The 14497-nt window shown below is 52.0% G+C and overlaps 1 protein-coding gene across 1 annotated transcript in view; it reads right to left on the reverse strand.

Annotated features, from left to right (window-relative positions):
* The window catches only part of Clip3 (CAP-Gly domain containing linker protein 3), a 15463-nt gene extending 2508 nt beyond the window's left edge, over positions 1–12955 (reverse strand). The window contains exons 1-12 of the mRNA XM_028787617.1: positions 12822–12955; positions 12293–12515; positions 8083–8222; positions 7905–7998; positions 7558–7719; positions 7000–7118; positions 5838–6074; positions 2272–2407; positions 1990–2118; positions 706–849; positions 482–605; positions 257–321 (exon numbers count right to left, since the gene is read on the reverse strand). Coding sequence (XP_028643450.1) covers positions 257–321; positions 482–605; positions 706–849; positions 1990–2118; positions 2272–2407; positions 5838–6074; positions 7000–7118; positions 7558–7719; positions 7905–7998; positions 8083–8222; positions 12293–12458 — 1516 coding nt within the window. The 5' untranslated portion in view covers positions 12459–12515; positions 12822–12955. The remainder of the gene's footprint in view (positions 1–256; positions 322–481; positions 606–705; positions 850–1989; positions 2119–2271; positions 2408–5837; positions 6075–6999; positions 7119–7557; positions 7720–7904; positions 7999–8082; positions 8223–12292; positions 12516–12821) is intronic.
* Positions 12956–14497: the final 1542 nt, after the last annotated feature.

Below are 14497 nucleotides of genomic sequence, written 5' to 3' on the forward strand. Positions count from 1 at the left end.
AGGCAGGGGCTCTGCCACTGAGCCACGCCCCCAGCCCCTCACTGGGGATTCTAGACAACTGAACTGTATTCCAAATCCTCACACCCATGTTAACGTCCCCATGTCTACAGTACCTCTTTTTCTTGGGACCCTGTCTCATATTTTTCTGGTCACATGTGTCAAATGCCAGAGATAGTCACTCACAGAGCTGAGAACCCACAGCCCTTCTCCCATCCTGATACCCATACTCCTTCCTGCATCTCGGGCCCCAACTCACTTGTCACTTGATGCACTTTTTTGGCTCCAACACTGTCTCCAGGGGTGTCGGCGGACCCACCAATCCTAGGGAGACATATAGAAAACTCAGAACCATGATGGGCTAAGAGCTGAATGAAACCCCAGGAGCCCAAGGGAAACAGGAACAGTACAACAAGCAACCATGTCATGCCAGTCCAAAAGGACCATCCTGGGGGACTAAGTGGAAGGGCACAGGGAGACTCACCTCTGGATACGAGATGCTGGTGCAAAGACCCCATGCCTCGGGGCACAGGTAAAGTACCGGACACCAAACACAGAGCCGTCATGTTTGCCTGTGGGCTGATCCAGCTCGATGCCATACCAGTAACCTGCAACAGGGTGTTGCGAAGAGGCCTTAAGCTCAGTGCTGAGGATGCAAGCCAGGGCCTTGTGCATCTGAGCCACACCTCAGCCATGGCCCACCCTCACCTGGAGCAAAGTCGGTCTTCCCATAGAAGCGTACAGTCCCCTGCTTCTGGCCTGCCACAAGGACTTGGTCTCCAACTTCAGCTTTGGCCACATCACGCTGCTGCATGCTGCCCAGAGATGGGGAAGATGGGGACTTCTTCTTCCCTGGGAATGAAAGGTAAAGATATGGAGACCAAAGGGGGAAAAAAAAAAAAAACGGAGGCAGAAGTCAGGAGCCCCAGAATTTCCCTTTGATAATGCAGGGAAGAAAGTTGGAGGCACGACTCAGGATAAGCTCACTTGCTTAGCATATATTCAAGTCCTGAATACAACCCCTAGGGTGACCAGACAGAAAAAGAAAGGGAGTTGAAGGTAGTGGTGAGAGTCTATCATCCCAGGTCTCAGGAGACTTGAGACAAGATCACTTGAGCTAAGGTGGGTTTTTTACTTTTGTTTTTGTTTTCTGAGACAGGGTTTGTGTGGCCCTAGAACTCACTCTGTAGACCAGGCTGGCCTCAAACCCACAGAGTTCCACCTGCCTCTGCTTCCCTAGCGCTGGGATTAAAGGTGTGCGCCACCATCGCCTAGCGAGCCAAGGTGTTCAAGATCAGCCTGTGCAACCCCATGGGACCTCATCTAGAAAATAAGTAAGGTTGCACTCAGCTCAACTCTGAGAACCTGAGTTTGGATCCCCAGCAGCCATGTGAAAAGCCAGGTGCAGTCACGGGCACCAAGAAGGTGGAGATGGGCAGGTCCCTGGAGCTTGTGTGCTGGCCAGGCTAGCCAGACATATGTATGATCTTATGTTCAGTGAAACATCCTGTCTCACAAAAAGTAAGTGGAAGCCAGCCAAGCAGTGGTGGTGAACATTTTTAATCCCAGCACTCAGGAGGCAGAGGCAGGCGGATCTCCACACAAGCAGGCTTATATTTATGAGAGCACCCCCGCCAACATTTGTTCATACAGGGACACGTACATCAGAGAGAGTCTGAGAGTACCTCTATTCATAAAAGCCAGAAACATCGGAAACGGTAACCCCTAGAGACGGATTCTTCCCTAAGATTGGGAGAAGTCTTTAGGCCTGAGAGTTGAGCCTAAGTCTCAGGAGGCTGAGAACCCCAGAGGTCCTTCTAAAAGCTGGCCTGGGCCAGTGGTGGGTCAGATTAGAAACCAAGCCACTGAAGTAGGGAGTCAGCTTATTCTCTACAGCAGGAACTGAGGAAGAACGGAATCGCAGAAGCCGAGCCTCCCACACAGTGTTCCCAAGACTGCCTCTTCCCACCCATCTGATTCCACACTCCTGACCTTTGTGTTCCCTTCGGCCTTTGCCAGTCACACGGGAGAAGTCCATCCGGGGAGTCCGGGGCGTGGAGGTAACAGATGAGGGGGGTGCATCCACCGCCTTGGAGACCTTGGACACAGATGCAAAGAGACCTGGGGAGGAGGCAGCGACTGGGTTTAGCACCGCTCAAGTCAAAAGAGACCCTTGGCCTTTGCTGTGTCTCCACCCCATCCCCTTTCCTCAGACCGGCATCAGAGTTGCCCATGCCCCCTTGCCGCCGGCCTGGGCCACGGTTAGAGACTGACCCTGCTTAGGAGGGCAGATGAAGTACCGGATACCCCCAACGCTGCCGTCATTCTTGCCTTCCGGTTCATCGAGCTCCACGCCCACCCACTGGCCGCTGGCGAACTCGGTGGTCCCGCAGAACCTCAGCGTACCCGTCTGGAGAGACAAGGATGACACGGTTTGGGCAGGGGCCCTTGGAGACCGTGGTGGACCACTGACAGACAGGCAGCATGGCAGAATGGCTGCAGGAACCAGGTTCAAATCTCAGCTCTGGCCCTTATCAGCTATGTGACTACGTAGGTCTCTTTATGCCTCAGCTTCCTCATCCACCAAATGGGAACGAAGATTGCATCCACTTAATAAAGATGTTAAGGGGACTGGGATATAGAACTCGATGGTAGAGTGCTTGCCACTATGCTTAAGACCCTGGGCTCCATCCCCATAAGCAACAACAACAACAACAAAAGTGTCTCAGAACTGTCTTACCTACTGCAGTGAACAGTCATAGCCACAGGTGACATACAACTAAAAATTTGATGCCAGGCCTGGTGACTCGTGTCTGCAACCCCAACACTTTAGATGCTGAGGCAGAAGAACTGCAGGACGCTCGAGGCCAACCTTGATTACACAGTCTAGCCTAGGCTACAGAGTGAGACCCTGTCTCAGTTATTTGTGCCCCCTCCCTGCCCCGCTTGAGCTAGGCCTGGACCTCTTCCTGACTTAGTCTTCCCCCAGTGCTGGGATTTCAGGCATGTGGCATCACGCCTGGCTTAAGAGTAGGGGACGGATCATTTTTTAAGATACATAAAGATGCTGGAAACACGGCCCAGTGGTTAAGAGCACTTGATGTTAAGATAGCAGAAGTTTGGTTCCCGGTACCCATGCAGGGAGGCTCACAACCACCTGTGCCGGTAGCTCTGGGGATCCAGTGCCCTCTTCTGGATTCCTGAAGTACTGCACTCCTGTGCACGCATTTTAAAACATATCTATATACATATTTAAAAAAAAAAAAAAACTTTGGAGGCAGAGGCAGGCGGATTTCTGAGTTCGAGGCCAGCCTGGTCTACAGTGTGAGTTCCAGGACAGCCAGGGTTATACAGAGAAACCCTGTCTCGAAAAAAAAAAAAAACAAAAACAAAAAACAAAAAAACTTAGCTGTAGAGAATTCTCAGTGACTGTGGTTATGATAATCTTGTAAGGCCTCCTTGTATTCATCATTTTTTTTTTTCTTTTTGAGTCAGGGTTTCAAGTAGCCCAGGCTGGTCCTGAACTTCTGACTTCCCTGCTCCTGCCTCCTGAGAGCTAGGACTGCAGGAATGTGCCACCACACACAGCCATTCATTGTTTCTCTGCAGTGCTCACGCATGCTGGACAAGCATTCTACCACTGGGTTACTCTGGCTCTCCTGCTAGCCGTGAGTTCTTTGTCTATAGAACAGGCTCATTAAAACCGGAGATGCAGCTCAGTGACAGAGTGCTTGCCTGGTATATATAGCTCTATCTCTGGCACCACAGACAGAGGGACTGGCAGAGCTAGCCTGTTAAATATTCTATTGGGGCTGGAGACTGTGTTCTCGGCACACAAAGAACAGTTAGCACAGTCCAGGCTCTCTTCTAAAGGCCTCAGATGTTCCGACATGCACCCCCAATCTGCCTGAGGTGGACACTATCATCTCATTTTTAGGTAGAGAGACCGACAGACATAAGGAGGGTCACTATCCACTATCCCAGGACCTGCTTCTGTTGTGTGACTAAGCTGAACTGAACTGTGCAAGCCTAAACTGGTTGTTGCTTTAGCCGTGTTAGGTATTCCATAGCTAAGGACAAAAGGCAAACCTCTTCTGGGATATGAAATGCAGAGTCAACCCATACCCTCAAACCGTCCACTGAGTTACAGGAAGGTTTCTGGATGGGTCATGGTGAGCTCTTTAAAAAATGTTGTCAGCCAGGCACGATGGCGCACACCTTTAGTCCCAGGACCAGGGAGGCCAAAACAGATCTCTGGGAGTTTGAGACCAGACTCATCTAATTGGTAATTCCTGACCAGCCAAGGCTACCTGTACAGTGAGACTCTTGTCTCAAGATAAGATATATTTTATCCTGAAATTAAAAAAATAATCATAAGCCAGGCAGTGGTGGCGCACGCCTTTAATCCCAGCACTCGGGAGGCAGAGGCAGGCAGATTTCTGAGTTCGAGAGTTCGAGGCTAGCCTGGTCTACAGAGTGAGTTCCAGGACAGCCAGGGCTACACAGAGAAACCCTGTCTCGGAAAAACCAAAAGAAAAAAGAAAAAAAAAAGAAAAAAAATAATAAATGACTGCCAGGTGTGGTCATACATGCCTTTAATTCCAGCACTCGGAAGACAGAGGCACATGAATCTCCAAGTTTGAGGCCAGCATGGTCTATATAGAGAGATCATGTCTCAAAAAACAAAACAAAACAAAACAAAAACCCAAAAAGCACTACTAGTAGTAGTAATATTAGAGCGTGAGTGTGCACATTCTTGTATGTACGCACACGTGAATGGTGTGTGTATGGGTGAGGGGGCTGTGCTATTGCCGTGGTCCATGTGTGCGAGTTAGAAGAGAACGTCTTTGCACCAGTTCTACTTTATAAGGATTCTGCTGTTGGAACTCAGGTTGCCATACCTGCATGGCAAGCACCTTTTCCTCGGGACCATGAACCCAGGAGCTTTCTGTTACAAACATGACTTACTCAGTTTCTCACTGAACAAAATACCAAAATCCCACTTCCTTTCAGAGGTCTGCAGGTCTGGTGCGGTCCAGCCCCTTCCGAGCTCTCGAGCTCCCCTCCTCCCAGAATTCCTCTGCTTTCACACCGTTTCTTCCTGTCAGCAGTCAGGCCTATGGGAGCTACTTTCTCAGCTTTGTCCTCAGGGAAGCCTTCTCGGAACACCCCAGCTAAAACCTCTCCTGCCTCCAGCCGGGGTCTGTTTCCTAAATCAAGGCACCGAATGTTTGTCACAGTCCTTGCCGCCGCCGGGAATGACCAGAGCCACAGCAGTGCTTCACTGTCCTCTCCATTATCAGCAGAGCTCCAGGAGAGCAGAGCTGGAATTGACACGACCCTCTGTCTTAAAGAACAACTGGGCTTGACACGAGGGACAACAGGCTAGGGAATGAAAGCTAAGGTGTGTGGGTGGAGCCTCTTCCCCAGCCCCGCCTCTTCCCCAGCCCCGCCTCTACTTGCTTTAACTGAAGACACTTCTGCTTCTCTCCTCCTGGGTCACTTAGTTTCTACCCTGAGGCTTTCCAGCCTATAACATCCCAGTGAAAGCCCTGACTTTGCACCCGAGGGTGAAGCGGGTCACACAGTGTGCAGACAGTTATGCTAATCACTGTTTCAGCTGTGACTGCAATGAGCTGTCACAGTCAGGGGACCAGGGGACAGGCCTCTCAGAGCTCAGCACCGGGTATACATCACATAAATGGAGTGCGTTGACAACAACTTCTAGAAGAAATGAAGTATGGTGTGACTACCAGGGAAGCCTGTCTGCAGCCCATGCACCCAGCTCCGGGAGGGATGCGAGAGCCGAGTCCTCCCCACTCCTCACCCCAGCCCCTGACCTTCTGGCCATCCAGGAGCACTCGGTCTCCTAGGCGCAGGCCCAGCGCGCTGAGCATGAGATTGCCTGGGACGTTGTCATAGTTGGGTAGTGTGACTTTGGGCAGGGTGCAGGACAGTGGCACGGCCTCTTCTAGCAGTGTCCGCAGTTCCTTGGCCACCAGGGCCGCCTCTGCCTTGTCAAGGGACATGTCCATGGGGTCTGGGACCACTTCCGCTGGTACCTGTCCCTTCCGGTTCTGTGGATCATAGAGAACACAAGAAATAGGGACTGAGTGGGACAAGCATAGGCCTTTGGAGACCACAGATCAGACCCCCAGATTGGGTAAAGCAGGAATTATGATAGGTTACCCCCTAGGCCGATTTGGGAAATGTAGGGGTGCACGTCTGTCAAGTGCACAGAGGGAGTTCCAGCCCAGCTAGGGCTACATGGTGGAACCTTGTCTCCAAAAAAAAAAAAAAAAAAAAGCCGGGCAGTGGTGGCGCACGCCTTTAATCCCAGCGCTTGGGAGGCAGAGGCAGGCGGATTTCTGAGTTCGAGGCCAGCCTGGTCTACAGAGTGAGTTCCAGGACAGCCCGGACTATAAGAGAAACCCTGTCTCGAAAAAACCAAAAAAAAAAAAAAAAAAAAAAAAAAAAAACAAAAAAAAAAAAAGCAGAGAGCAGTGGTACACACCTTTAGTTCCAGAGCTAGGGAGGCAGAAGTAGAAGCAGGCAGAAGCAGGCAGATCTCTGAGGGCTTGAGGACAGCCTGGTCTACACAGAGAGTTTCAGGCCAGCCAGAGCTATGTACATAGTGAGACGCTATCTCAAAACCAAACAATAAGAAAAGACCGAGACTCAAAGTCAACCATCTAGACTCTAGGCTGGAGCCTGTTACATCACTGATCCTGGTCACCCAGGACTGAAAGAGAAACACCCCTCCTAGCACATCCTGGGCTATTCTTCTGATCTCTTCACCTCAGACTCCCCATCGTAAGACGGGGCTTACAGTAAACAGACGTGATCTGTTGGACACTACGTGAATCTCAGGTTTGACTTCATTTGTTTAACATGCAGAGCTTTCCTAATGTTTTAAGTGTGGGCTTGATCCTCTCTCTGCCGAGGCCTGCTGAAGGGAAGAGGAGGGCAGGAGGGAGGGGATGAAGGAGTGGGTGGCAGTACCCTCAGTGCTGGGTTGGCACCATGCTCCAGTAAACATTTGGCGGCGCCCAGGCACAGATTCGAGGCAGCGATGTGCAGAGCTGAACCATGGTTGAAGTCACTGCAGGTGGAGTTCACCACTGGCGAGGGGTAAGGGAAGGGAAGGGTAAGAGTGAGTGACCATCTTCAACATCTGCATGGAGCCTCACCCCGCTCAGGGCTCCTGGTCTCTAAGCAAGCATCTTGTTCAACCTGCCTTTCTATCCCACCTTTGTCCATCCTGTATCGGAGCCCATCACCACATACCTGCACCAACTCCCCAGACTCCCGCCATCCTGCATGCTCGAGCATGCCTATCTATCCCTTGTTTCCTGTTTGAATCCCAGCACCCTTCAAGGTTAGGCCTCAGTTCTTTAATCCTTTCATCTTGGGTGTTCCCCACCCTCCCCCCCCCCCCCCGCCGCCTGTTAACCAGATAAATGGTGGCCCCCATACTCTCAAATCCCTGCGCACCCTCCTTCCTCTAAGAAACTCCACCCTTCATCCAGGCTTCATCCCAGTGAGACTCTGCCTCCTCACCCCTGGGCCTCGCCCCTTTCAGCAGCACGCGCACAAGGTCGGGCACGTCGAAATAGGCGGCGTAGTGAAGTGCGTTCATGTTGGTCCAGCGGCTGCGCAAGGTCACATCCGCGCCCAGTGCCAGCAGCTGCTGTGAGAGACGCACAGCGGCCGCAGGGTCCCCTGCAAAGAGCCAGAGTCAGCTTGGAAGCCCATTTTTCCAACACTTCGGGAGGGACCCTGGTGTCTCGGTTATACACTTTGGGGTCTTGGATAGCAGTGTCCGGATGGGCTTTTAGGGCCTGAGTCCTCGGTGGTTTTGAGGGTATCAGGGCTGGGAGCCTAGGTTTTAGGGTCTGGGCTCTTACCAACTCCATGGGCCCCAGCCTTGCACGCATAATGGAGCAGTGTCATATCTGTGAGCCCGTCACGATCGTTCACGTGGCAGCCACGACGCAGAATCTGCGAGCACCAAAAAAACAACATAGGATGACCCAAACACGGGGAACCATCTCCTCCCTCCCCAGCCTCCCGAGGTGTTCCTACCTCATTGCCAATGACGTCTATCTTGTGCTGGACTTGGGGAACCCACTGGCGTACAATGGCGAACAGCTCTGGGATGGTAGTCTTCGGATCGAAGAGAATTTCCTGACACGCAGGGTCATTGGGATCGAAGAAGGTAAAAGCTGGAGAAAAGAAGTCCTGACTCACCCTAGGCAAGCTGCCTCCCCTTTGCGTCACGAGGGGAGGAGACTCTAGGATGCTGCCTTTAAAGAGTCTTGAATCCATGGTTTGAACTGGTGGCACGCAGGCCACAGTCAACACACAGGTGTTGTCTGGAAAACTAGCAGGTTTCAACATAAGGAGGGTGCTAAATGAGTAACACATAGATCCCCAGTGCCTTAAGACATTGGACAATTGGGTAATTTCACCCTTAGAAAGAGAGTGACTGCACAATCAGTACCTTCATAGCTGTACATTCAAGGGTCCTGCTAAGGCTCTGGGCCCCAGTTACCAGGTCAAATTATGGGCATAGTGAGTTGGGTGTGGTAGCACACGCCTGTCGCCTCAGTGCTTGGGAATCTGAGGCTACCATGGATGGACGGATTGACTACATGGAGGAGTCCCCGTCAGCTTGATCTACATAGCAAGAACCTGTCTCCACCGTAGCTCCTGGAGACATAGCTCAGCAGTAGATGCTGGCTCAGCACACACAAGGCCCTGAAGTCAGTCATCAGCTTCTTCTTGTATGTGTGCACATGTGCGCACGCACACAAACACACACACACACGCATACACACACACACAGATAGAATGGACACAGCCTAGTCAAATTCCAAGAGGTAAATTTTTCTTTTTAATTTTTATCTAAAAAGCCCGGCCAGATACGAAGCATACGAGAGACAGAAGCAGATGGAGCTCTGTGGGTTCTAGGACAACCTGGTCTAAAACAGGAGTTCTAGGCCACCTGGGAGTGTACAGTGAGACCCTGTCTCAAATACATAAATATGCCAGAAATCTTTTGTGTTTTTGTTGTTATCGTTGTTTGTTTGTTTCAGAAACTCACAAATGTTTCTTTAAAAAGTTCCAGAGGCTCTGAGTTCGAGGCCAGCCTGGTTTACAGATTGAGTTCCAGGGCAGCCAGGGCTACACAGAGAAACCCTGTCTCGAAAAACCAAAAAAAAAAAAAAAAGTTCCGGAGGCTGGGGAGATGACTTAGTGGTTTAGGTCACATGCCGCTCTTGCCGAGGACCGAAGCTCAGTTCCCAGCATCCTCCTTGAGTGGCTCACAACTGCCTATAACTCTCATTCTAGGGTGACCTGACAACTCTGGGCTTCTCAAGCACCCATATTCACGTTGTGTGTACCCACACACAGACGTACATAAATATACATAATTTAAAAATAATAAAATAATAGATCTTTTAAAATGTAAGTTCTGTGTACTTGCATCTACAAAACGGAGCCATGAACAGGCTCTGTCCAATCTGAGGCCAGCCGGGAGAGTGCTCGAAGGCACGTCTGTTTCTTGGATGGGGCCCTGGCGCGTGTCCACAGGGGCCTCAGCATGTGCTGAATGGACTGGTGAAGTGAAGACTGTATCCCACATATCCAGAGAAGTGACCGAGCACGGTGAGTCAGGAGTCTCTCCCCATCCACGAACGTCACACCCTTTCCTGGCTAAGAACCTTTCTCTGGCTCCCATCCTGTACACAGCACTGTCCACGGGCCTCCCTGTGGTGCCCAAGGCTATGGACAATCTGGTACCCTTTATCTTTTGCACCTGCCCTCTGCCTTAGGCCCCTTCAGCCAACTGACCTTCTGTACCTCCAATGTGCCAAGCTAATTCTGGCCTCTCTGCACTGCTGCTGTCCAGTGTCCTCCCTCAGGCCTTTGTAACGCTTTGCAAACCCAGATCCACAGAGAGGCCTCCTCACAGCACCCGGTCTAAACCGCTAGCCCTAGCCACCTGTCCAAGCTGCCTGTTATGTCTTGGCGTAGCGCAAACCCCAAAAATAGTTTGTATGTTCCTTCCCCAGTGTTCCTTCCTCTACCCTTTTCTCTCCCTTACCCCCTCTCTCCTTCCCTCTCTCCTCCTAGTCCACTCTCTGCTGAGGACAGAATCCAAGCCTTTGAGCTAAGCAAGCTGAACCACACCCCAAGTTTCTCTCCTCTCTTGTCTGTCTCTCCCATTCTCGACTGTCACCTTCACCGTAAAGACTTCATGCACACACCGCGTTTCTGTCCCACCTTCTGCCTCTATCCTCATAGTGGGGTGTGCCTCTATCAAGCTATACCACCATTCAGCAAAGGCCTAGCGATCTCTTCAGAAGTAATACATGAACAGAACAAACAAACGCCACCTTTATCTTCCTCCCTGAATAAGCCACATTGCCAGAACCTTTTTGTTCCACAAGCAGAATTACTCCGGAGGGCTCAGCCTAGGTTCTGTGACTTCCAGCCAGATCCAGTTCAACTTCTAAAGGTTTTCGTTTGTTGGGGTGGACCCTCCCGCTGCACCCCAAACTCCCAGATGATACTGTTGTGTGTGGCTCTGCGTATACACATATGGAGAGTGTGCACCATGGGACAGAGGTTGATGTCGTTGGGTGTCTCCTTCTGTTGGTCACCTAAGTTTTGAGACAGGGTCAGCTCCAGGCATCCTCCTGCCTCTGACTCTCCAGCACTGGGATCAGAGATACCATCAGCCAACGCCTAGCCTTTTATGTGTGTATTGGGGATCTAAATACATCTAAACGGCCAGGCCTTTATCAACTGAGCCGTCTCTCCAGCTAATATTCATTTTATTTTTCTAACTAGACTAAAATGTGTCCCTCTGATCAATCCTTTGTAGGTGGCATGTCCACAGGCGGTCCCTCCTGCCCCATCCCCCAACTCTCTGAACCTAACACTAGTTTCTGAATCTCACAGTTCCTGGGAACAGCTAGCCAATGCCTTCTCTGGAGAGGTCCTCAAACCTCTCTCCCACATCCAGCCCGGGCTGACCTCCATCTCTTTCTAATCGGAAGCCAGAAGACTGTCAATCGAGAGCCAGTGGGATGGCTCTGCAGGTAAAGGCTTGTCACCAAGCCTGATGACCCAAGTTTGATCCTTGGGACTCACAGGGTGAAAGGAGAGAAAGACCTACGTGTCCTGACTGGAACATAGATGCCGTGGCCTGCACGTGTGAGCAGACACAAACTCAATTAAAATGTAATTAACAAGACTGCCCTACTCTATTTTTAGATCACACACACACACACACACACATACACACGTTCTCTCCTTCTCACATTCAGAATACAGGGAAAGCCCTTGGTGTTGCTTGAATGGTCCCTCTCAGACCTGTCCCCATTCTGATTACTCCCTAAACGCAGCTTTGTGGTCTTGCCATTCCAAATGTGTTTCTGCCTCAGGGCCTTTGCACATACTCTTGTCTAACTGGAACTATTGCTTCAAGTTGCTTTCAGCTGCTCCCTCCTGGTGCTTCTGGCCTCAGTCTGCAACGCTCCTAATCGGAAAGAGCCAGCAACTACCCCTGTTTCACGCTGGAAGTCTCTGCCTTTTGCTACTCTGAGAGCACACACTCCACTGTGCACCCAGAGGGTAGTGTGTTCCTTTACTTGTTGGGTCTCTCTGAGAGCAAGGCTCACGCTGGCCTGGATCCTCCCGGAATGAATAGGCACCTCGTTTCCCCAGTCACTCTCAGCTTCCTCACACCCTTCTGCTTCAGACCCTTGACTCCTGTGTTAATTCTCCTGCAGCCTCCTCCTCCCCGATACAACCTGGGTTTTCCTCACACGCTACTTCTTAAGGGGAGCGGTGTCTTTAAAACCTCTCACAACATTCTGTGCTTGATAAAATCAATCTCATTGTCTCCTGTCATCTCCTATTTAGCCTCATTTGTGGGGCTGCGACAGGGGAGTTCTCACGGCAAAGCCTTAGGAAAGCCTTGCTCTGTGCTGTAGCTCCAGTTCCTAGCATAAAGTTAGGCTCTCAGTGGCTTTCCAGACAATGTTTGTTGAATGACTAAACGACTGAATTGATATGTCATGAATGGAGGACTAGAATTTTTCCAATCCCCGTTCTCTAACAGATGAATGTAATCAACGAAGGGGAGTGGTCTAAAGGGCTCGTCCACTAAGACTCCCGCGGAGGACCACCATCAGCGCGGCCACCATCAACACAGCTCAGCCAAGCCACCCACCGTCACCTAAGGCTCCCGACCGGATTCCAGGGTGGGGACAGTGGTTACCGTAGTCTTTGGGGAGCGGAGCAGGTGCCGAGGGGTGCACAACTGGCTTCTGCCGGCGCTCCTGGGTGGGGCTGGGGGCTTCTGGGACCGGTTCATCTTCTTCCTCCTCCTCTTCCTCCTCCCCTCGGGGCGGAGGGGCCATTGGGGCAGGATCCGTCTTAGTCATGGTCCTAGGTAGCCCTTGGGGGCCGGTGCAAAGTTGGGGGTGGCCTGGAGGCAGATCCTTAAGACAGAGGTCAGCTAGAGAGGGCTGCCCACAGCGCAGGGGTCCAAGCCCACAGAAGCTCCAGGAGCCACGGGAGGCCTCCTGGTCCCCAGCTCTGGGTTTGCACAACCAGAGGGATCCCCGTTACTCATCAGAAGGCCCAGGGATGTGGGCTCCAACGCCTGCCACTTCCCTCAGGCCCAGCCTCCCTTTCTTCTCTTCGGGTGCCAGGCCCCTGGGTCTCGGCCGCCCCCTCCCGGGGTTTGTTTATCTAGGGATGCAGGATGCTTCGCCCCTCCCCTTCTCCCCAGCCTCCCATCTTACCTCGGATGGCGCGGATACCTCGGATTGGAGAGCGAGGCTGGGACCGAAGAGAGAGTGCAGGAGCCTGGGGTGTCAGTGTCGGGGACGAGATGGGGGACTAGACGGAGACACAGAGAAGGGGACGAGGCCCAGACGCTGGCGCTGGCGGGGGATGGGGATGGAGAAGGAGGGGCGCTGGCGGAGCATGCGCAGTGGCAAGACGTGGGGGCGGGGGGGGGTGGGAGGGGGGGGGGCCAGAGCGTCGAGGCCGACGCTGGAGGCAGCGGGAAGGGGCTAGACACTCAGGATCTCCGAAGGAAGGGGAGACGGTCCCCTGGAAGGATGTGACAAGCACAGAGTTGGGACAGGAGGAGGACTAAAAAGACATGGGTGGGAACGGGTGTTTTCCTCCACTCAGCAAACCAGGCGGTTTTGAGCAGTGGTGAGCCTGGTACTGTGTCAGCTCTTTGTAAATCTCAGTCCTAACTACTTCTATGCTCGACCCACGTAAGGGAAGGCCCTTTTCTTTTAAAATCATCTTCCTCTTCACTCTTACCCTCATCACCCAGGACAGAAAGGTTACTTAGCCACCTGCTCTAGGGTGGTGGTGCTTGAACCAAGCGTTGTGGTTGCAGTCGTGTCGAGGGTGCCCATCGGTCTCTGGGTGCCATCTCTAAAACCAGGTATCACTTCTACCTCAGGACCACCTCAGTCTCACACCTGGCTGGCCTTGCCTGCTACACCCCAAATCACCCTGGCTTGGGCCTCCCATCTCTTCCTTCTAATGGGCAGACTGGGAACTCCCCTCTGCAAGACAGTTGCAGAATTCTGTCCTCCGTCTTCCAGCCTTCATCCAGGTTCTTTCTTGTTGCTCCCTGGCCTGGACTACAGCAGCAGCCTCTTCTATTCTCTCTGTCCTCAGCCTGGCTGAACTGGCGCCCTACTAACAAGCTCCGCTTCCAGACCTTCCTGGAGTCAGACACATTTGCTTGCCTGACACCAACCCTGGTAATATAGCCTGTGTTAGTAGGTGTGGTACAGGCCTACAACCCGGGCAGTTAGGAGGCTGAAGAGGAAGGCCTTTGATTCAGAGCCAACCTGGGCAACATAGCAAGAAACAAACACAATCTCTTCCTCCTGTTCCCCCCTCTTCTTCCTCCACCTTCATCACCACTACCAACACCCAGACACAGATGCAGTCCTTCCCCTCTCCCCCATGGTCCAGCATAGCCCATAATGGCCCTGCGTGAACATGCCTGTCCCCTCTGCATCTTCACCTTCTCCTAGGATCCACTAAGTTCACGTCACTTCGGCTGCACCACACCCTCCCCGTCCCTTCTGCCTAGAAACTCTTCCCACAGACCCCTGGGTGGTTCTCTCCCTTCCCTCTTAATATCTTACCCACAAGTACCTTTTCAGTGACAGCTTTACTCTCTATAAAAACTGTACCCGCCCCTTAGGTTTTCTCTAAGGCAATCCAGACTTCCTTACTGTGGAAGATGGTAGGGGCTCTGCAGAGTCGTTCTCACACTGGCCCAAGTGCCCTCCACACTGGCTCCCTCTCTACCCGGGTGCCGCAGACACCCTGCCATCAACCACACGTCTTCACTTGTTGTTGGTTTGGAATGATCTGGTTTATTAGTTTACTAGTTCACCTTTTACTCAAGCAGACATGAACTCAAAGGCATGGATGGTTT

Source organism: Grammomys surdaster, unplaced genomic scaffold, assembly GCF_004785775.1.
Source record: "Grammomys surdaster isolate TR1022 unplaced genomic scaffold, NIH_TR_1.0 125671, whole genome shotgun sequence".
Classification (NCBI taxonomy): domain Eukaryota; kingdom Metazoa; phylum Chordata; class Mammalia; order Rodentia; family Muridae; genus Grammomys; species Grammomys surdaster.